Here is a 6,804-nt window from a genome sequence, read left to right on the forward strand (position 1 = left end):
AAGCTCCTACTTTTAAATACTAAACGCTTTACTCTCTCTACTTCCACCTGTGCGTCCCGCCTCCTCTGGAACCCGCCAAATCCCGTTAAACCCCACCCCCACCAACCACGCACAGTCCTCATAGGCTCCGCGCTCAGTCCCGGTTCCCACCCTCTGCAGCCTTCCTTAATCTCATCGGATTCTGTAAAGCCCCGCCCTTCTCTTCTCTCAGGCGTTTTCTTCTGTTCAGGACCACCCCACACCACCTGGTTATTTGGTTGGCCAGCACCCTCGTTGTACGTCATTTACCCGCGCCACCCGGAAGCTAAGGTTCTTACCAATCCTTCTTTTTGCCGGCGGCTCTCAGGTAACGGCCGCGTTTGGGTGTCCCTGTGTGACCGGGTCCCAGCGTTGGGAGAGGCAGAAGGCTGAACCCCCAGCTTGAGCCGGATGACCCCACTCCTAACGTTGAGAGGGTGCAGATGTACTGTGCTTGAGAGCAAACTGAGTGGTTATCGTGGTCTTCCCCCTCCTCATTCCTCAGGAGCCCATCATGGCGACGCCCCCTAAACGGCGGGCGGTGGAGGCCACCGCGGAGAAAGTGCTGCGCTATGAGGCTTTCATCTCTGACGTGCTGCAGCGGGACCTGAGGTGAGTGACAGGGTAGGGGGCGGGGCGCTTGGAGCGGTGCACGTGGTGAGCGGGGCGTTCGAAGTCAGGGCGTAGCCTTCTGATTGGTGGATGAGGCGTTCGGAACCCGGCCCCGCGCGCCATTCGAGGGGGTAGGAGGGGCGATATCCGGGGTGCGACGGTGGGCGGGGGAGGGAAGACATGGCGGTCTTAATGGAGGGTGTGTCCGCGCATGCGCGGGCTCAGATGGCGCTTAAGGGTTACGAGCGAGTTTTCAGGTTCGAATCCTGGCTTGGCCGTTTCGCTTTCCGTATGAACACGTTGTACCTCGCCTCGAGTTTCTGTGCCTCAGTTTTCTCATTTGTGAAATGGGGAAGTTAATGCAACCTTCCTCATGTGGTGGTTTTGAGTTTTCAACGTGTTCAGTCCTTGTAAAGGATTTAACTTGGATACTAGAGGCTCAATGAGTATGAAAAATTATTATTCCTATCATTATTAATCTGAAGAGGAAGTAGAGTTTTCAGGTCTAGGATTATGAGCATCCTAAAAGGGATGGAAGATTTTTTTCTAGGGTGCGAATGAGGTATCCTGATTGGAGGGAGGCATTGGGAGTAGAGTGTAATCATACTAATAAATAATAGCTATCACATATATAGAGCTTCTTGTTTGGCAGGCACTATTCTAAATGCTTTATAGTAAACTCATTTAATCCTTCTAATGACTCTGTGAGGTAATACTCGTTATTCCTATTTTAAAGATGGGGAAATTGAGTTCCAAAAAGGTTACTCACTTGCCAAAATCTCACAGCTAGTAAAATGGAAAGCCTGGATTCAAACCGAAGTAGTCTGACCCAGAGTTCAAATATTGACTTCTGCACTAAAACACCTCTTTAGGGCATGGTGACATGAGAGTCTCAGAGGGTCATGATATGAGGTATTCCAAGAGAGACAGAGCTTCCTCTTGGTCACCATTTTACTCTTGTCCCATCAGAAAGGTGCTGGACCATCGCGACAAGGTATATGAGCAGCTGGCCAAATACCTTCAACTGAGAAATGTCATTGAGCGACTCCAGGTAAAGATGCCAGGGTTAGGTACCATCTTTTTGTGGGCAAAGGAGGGGGAAGAGAGGAGATACCCCAGACCAAAACCTGTCACCTAACCTAGAAATTGACCACTGATCCCTACCTCTTTTTCCCCGGCCCCACAGGAAGCTAATCACTCGGAGTTATATATGCAGGTGGATTTGGGCTGTAACTTCTTCGTTGACACAGTGGTGTGAGTGTCTACCCGCCCCTCGGAGCCCACAGGGTTCAGCTTCCCCTTTCCTTCATTCAACAAAAAATTTTTTTGAGTATTTGCTATGTACCAGACACTGCTAGGTGCTGGAGATGTGACAGTAAATAAGATAGGACAAAATCCCTGCCCACTCAGAGCTTCAATTTGGGAAGGCGGGGGAGAGGGGAGTAAAAAAAATCTCAAACTGTGTGGTGTGCTAAACAGTGATAAGAACTTCCCCGCTTCCTCTAACCACTGTTTCCTTAGCCCAGACACTTCACGGATCTATGTGGCCCTCGGATATGGTTTTTTCCTGGAGTTGACACTGGCAGAAGCTCTCAGGTTCATTGATCGTAAGAGCAGTCTCCTCACAGAGTAAGTCCATTGCATGAGGATAGTGCCTAAAAAACACCACCATTTGCAACACCCTTCTTCCCCCTTTCCCCATGGCTGCCTGGGATGATACTTAGGAACCCATCTCCCCTCCCGCTCAGGGCTAGGGCTGAGGAAAATGGGGATGCAAAGCTTAGCCCCAGGTGTAGAACATAATAAGCACTGATAAATGGTCTTTGTATTGTTCACTCACACAAAAATTTACTGGGCATCTGCTGTGTGCCAGGCTCTGTGCTTGGTGGTGGGGAGGCAGCAGGGAACAAGATAGAAGGGTTCCTTGAAGGCTTACCTTCTAGAAGGACTATAACTGTTACACATTAGCACAGTTTTGACGAGATCCTGGAGGTCTCAGCCTATAAATCAGAAACAATAAAACAAATTACCTCTGACTTCACCTCCTGCTGATTTTCCTGCTCATTCACTGTGCTCTCACCACACTAACCTTCACAGGCTTCTTTAAACACCCTCAGAATGATCCCACCTCAGCGTGATTGCAGGGGCTCTTCTCTCTGCCTACAGCACTCTTTCCCCAGGTACCTGCATTGCTTCCTTTCTCCTTATTCAATTTAAGTCTTGCTTAAATGTCACTTCCTCAATGAGGCTTTCTATAACCTAACTTTAAAATTGCAACCCCTGGCACTCCTGATTCCCCTCCCTTGTTCTACTTTTTCTTTTTTTCCCTAGCACTTATGACCTCCTAATGTTTACTGTGTAATTTACTTCTTTACAATGTTCATTGTCTCCTCGCATTAGGATATAAGCTTTGCAAAGGGAGAGATTTTCTCTATATCCCAAGTCACTAGAATAGCACATAGCATACAGTAGGCACTCTGTTTGTTGAATGAATTTAAAAGCATATGCTGGAAATAGATTTAAGTGGGGATTGAAGCACATCTCTGTTGGTGGTGATGGGGAGGTAATGTGGGGATAAAGGATGGGCTCCAGTTGAGTTTAAGGTTCTGTGCAGGGAACGGGAATTGGGAGTGTGGACGGGAGGTCTGAAATGTGGCTAGGGAAGGCGTCCCAGAGGAAGTGACATTTGAGTCACTTGGCTGAGTGAACAAGCCATAGGGCTGTCTGGGGAAGAGCATTCCTGGCAAGGCAACCAGTGTGCCTGCCATGTTAGGAGGAACTGCCGAGAATGGTGAGCATTCACTCACTCAGAAAGAGTGAGTGAGGGGACGCTGAGCAAATACACTTAGATTAACAACATCTCACAAGTGTGAACCCCACCGATCTACGATTCCTTCTAGGTTATATTTCTCTTTATTCCTACATTCATTTCTTCCAGAGTTGCCTCCCTTAGGTTTCAGTAATTCTTCTCTTTTCAAACCTTTTCAGAATTTCAGTGTCCATAGACCCAAATGAGCCTCAGACCCGCTGGGATTTCTGAGTCTTACTGATCAGGCCAGTTGGTGAATAGTTTGGTCCAGGGACCTGGTTTCATAGGCCAATGCAATTCTGAACTTGGTGGCCATTTAGACCAAGTCCAATTTTTTATGACAAAGCCTTCCTTGTTATGTCACAGGATTCCTGAGCCTTTCAAATAGGTTTTAATTTTATGAGACTTGATGTCTTTCCCCAAAATGAGGTATTTGTCATTGCCTGCCCCCTGTCTGGTCTTTTTGATTTACTGACCTGGTCTATTAGTGTAATGAGAAATGTGAATCTCTTACTACTTTATGATAATTAGTAGGACTCCGTAGTAATTGAATCTTTCTAGGAGATGAAGATTTGAGTCTGTGTAGCTCGCTCTCTTCTTTAAAATACTTGGTTATTCTGGACACACTTTAAAGTAACTTTATTTCAGGTTATTTTATGTAACCAAAACGGCCTATCAGTCCTTCCTGTTCTTAGTCTGTTTCTTTGAGGAGTGGGAGGATCAGGTCTCTATGTACATTCCTTCTGATTACAGAGAAAGGAGTACACATCCATACCCATAAGCAGACATGATTATAGAAGAAACAGAATAACCATATGACGATTAACACTGCCTTACATATTAATCAGTAGCAATAAATTAAACATATCCCTTTTGTGTTACAGCTAGTATTTGGTGAACTTTATACTTTTCTCCTCCTTTTTTTTTTAAGCGTTGAAACCTTTCATACACTAAGCTTGTACATTGAGTGCCTACTATGTGCCATATACTGTTTTTGTTCCTGAGGATACAGCGGGAAACAAGGCAGACCAAATCTCTGCCCTTACGCAGCTTACATTCTAGTCAGGGAAGACAGACAGTAAACAAATAAGGATGTAGTATGTCACAGGTTGACAGTGTTGCAGAGAACAACAAGGATTGGAGATTAGAAACATTGCCTCCGAGGGAGCAGTTGCAATTTTAAATAGAATGCTTGATTGGATGTGGGGTGTGAGAAAAAGAGAGGAGTCCAGGTTTTTGGCTGAGCAACCAGGAGGATGGAATTGCCATTTTATGAGATGGAGAAGATAAGGGAGGAGCAGATTTGGAGGGGAAGATCAGGAGTTCAGTCTAGGACCTGTTAAGTGTGAGGTGATCGTTAAACACTGAAGTAGATTTTCTGAAGATATAGTTAAAACTCCCAAGGCTGGAGTTCGGGAGAGAGGGCTGGATTGAAAATATAAATTTGGGAGATAGTGATATATAAATGGGTTCATACTATTTTTTCCTAATTTGACATCCTATGTTGTTGCCTTCTACTTTTCTTAACAGTATTTTGTTTCCTTAAAACACTCCTACACTGACAGATAGCTCAGCCAATAAAATCCACATTCCTATCATGATATCAAGACCCTGCATGATCTAGCCCCTTCCTACCTGTTGGATCTTATACTGTGCCACTTGCCTTCCACCATTTGCTTAATTTCTAACACTGGTCTCCTGACAGCTCCTCAAAAAGCTCTTTCCTGCCTCTTGGACTTTTTGTGGAAAAGACCGTCCTACTGTTTAACTCCTACTCATTCTTCAGAAAGGCCTTCCTTGATCCTTTGTATCAATTAGGATTCTTTTGTGTGAGACTGGTCCCAGTTGGCATAGATATAAGGGATTGACTAGTTCACATAACTCAACAGTCCAGAGCCAGAGTGGTTTCAGGCAACTCCAGCTTCCCAGTTGCTTAGGCCTTGGTGTCTTTCTTAAGTCCTCTCTCTCGCACCCAGCATCCTCCTTTGGTAAATCCTGTTGACTGTACCTTCAAAATATATCCCAAATCCAATCATTTCTCATCACCTCAACTGCTGCCGCTGTGGTGTGAGTCTGCATCTCTCACCTGGACTATTTCAATAGCCTCCTCACTGGGCTTCCTCTTCCACACTAGCTGTTCTTATCCCTAGTCAGTTCTCCACACAGCAGCCAGATGGATCCTCTTAAACCCTAGTTGTTTCACATCCCTTTTCTGATCACAGTCCTCCCCTGGCTCCCATCTCACTTAAAGTAAAAGCCAGAGTCCTTACCATGGCCTGGCAGCTTTTACATGATCTGTCTCCCCCACTTCCCTCTGTGACCTCACCTCCTACAACCCCCCTTCGCTTATTCTTCTCCACCCATGCTGGACTCTTTGCTGTGCCTCAGACATGCTAGGTACACTCCCACCTCAGAGCCTCTGCATTTGCTGCCCCTTGTGTCTGGAACACTCATCCTCCATGTATTCACATGATTCGCCTCTTCATTTTAAGTCTTTACTCAAATGTTTCTCAGTGAAGCCATCCCTAAGCACTCTAATTAGAATTACAGCCCCCATGCCTGCACTCCTTATCCTCTCTTATCATTTAATTTTTTCATTGTACTTATAACCATCTGACGTACTCCAAGTTTTATTCCATCACTGTCCCTCTTAATGAGAATTTGAGCTCCACGATGCCGAGATTTTTGTTTGTTGTGTTTGCTGCTATCTCCCCAGTACCTAAAACGACCCGGCATAGAGTAGGCGTTCAATAAATGTCTCTGAATCTGTGCCGTCCGGATGGCAGCCAGGCATCTCTGCATGGGAGCGGGTCAGGTAATAGGATGTCCTACCACCTGCCGTGTGGAAGTCATCCAGGATGTAGGTAGTTCCTGAAATGATGAGGAAGCATCATCCTCATGATCATAAGTGGGGCCCACTTTGCCCTTTCTTGTTTCTTTTCTCCAGGCTCAGCGACAGCCTCACCAAGGACTCCATGAATATCAAGGCCCATATCCACATGTTGCTAGAGGTGAGAGCAACTCACCCCATTCCCAGACTCTATCTCCAAATGTTTAGGGTGGTGACCTGAGGAAGAGAGAGAGCCAGAGATGGGAAGTACCATCTTTCCCTCTAAACTGGAGTCAAATTGGAGACGAGCTGGCTCGGAGGGAAGGGAGTTCTGAACAAGCCTGGGGTGGGGCCTGGACCCAGGCTCTGTTCAGTCTTTTCTGTTCTCTTTTTCAGGGGCTTAGAGAACTACAAGGCCTGCAGAATTTCCCGGAGCCTCACCATTGACTTCTTCCTACCTCCCCTGACATTAAAGAGCCTGAATGTCTTTGAGTCATATGGCCCTTCTTTCCCCTCTTAATCCCTGCTGTTTGCG

At 46.2% G+C, this 6,804-nt stretch overlaps 1 protein-coding gene across 1 annotated transcript; it reads left to right on the top strand.

Annotated features, from left to right (window-relative positions):
• The first annotated feature begins 247 nt into the window (after positions 1-247).
• UXT (ubiquitously expressed prefoldin like chaperone) lies at positions 248-6,761 on the top strand. Its single transcript, XM_007104194.3, has 7 exons — positions 248-346; positions 524-630; positions 1,600-1,681; positions 1,817-1,884; positions 2,152-2,259; positions 6,387-6,450; positions 6,666-6,761. The coding sequence occupies exons 2-7, from the start codon at positions 533-535 to the stop codon at positions 6,714-6,716; spliced, it is 471 nt and encodes a 156-aa protein (XP_007104256.1). The 5' UTR covers positions 248-346; positions 524-532; the 3' UTR covers positions 6,717-6,761.
• The last annotated feature ends 43 nt before the right edge of the window (positions 6,762-6,804 follow it).

Source organism: Physeter macrocephalus, chromosome 21 (genome assembly GCF_002837175.3).
Source record: "Physeter macrocephalus isolate SW-GA chromosome 21, ASM283717v5, whole genome shotgun sequence".
NCBI classification, from domain to species: Eukaryota; Metazoa; Chordata; class Mammalia; order Artiodactyla; family Physeteridae; genus Physeter; species Physeter macrocephalus.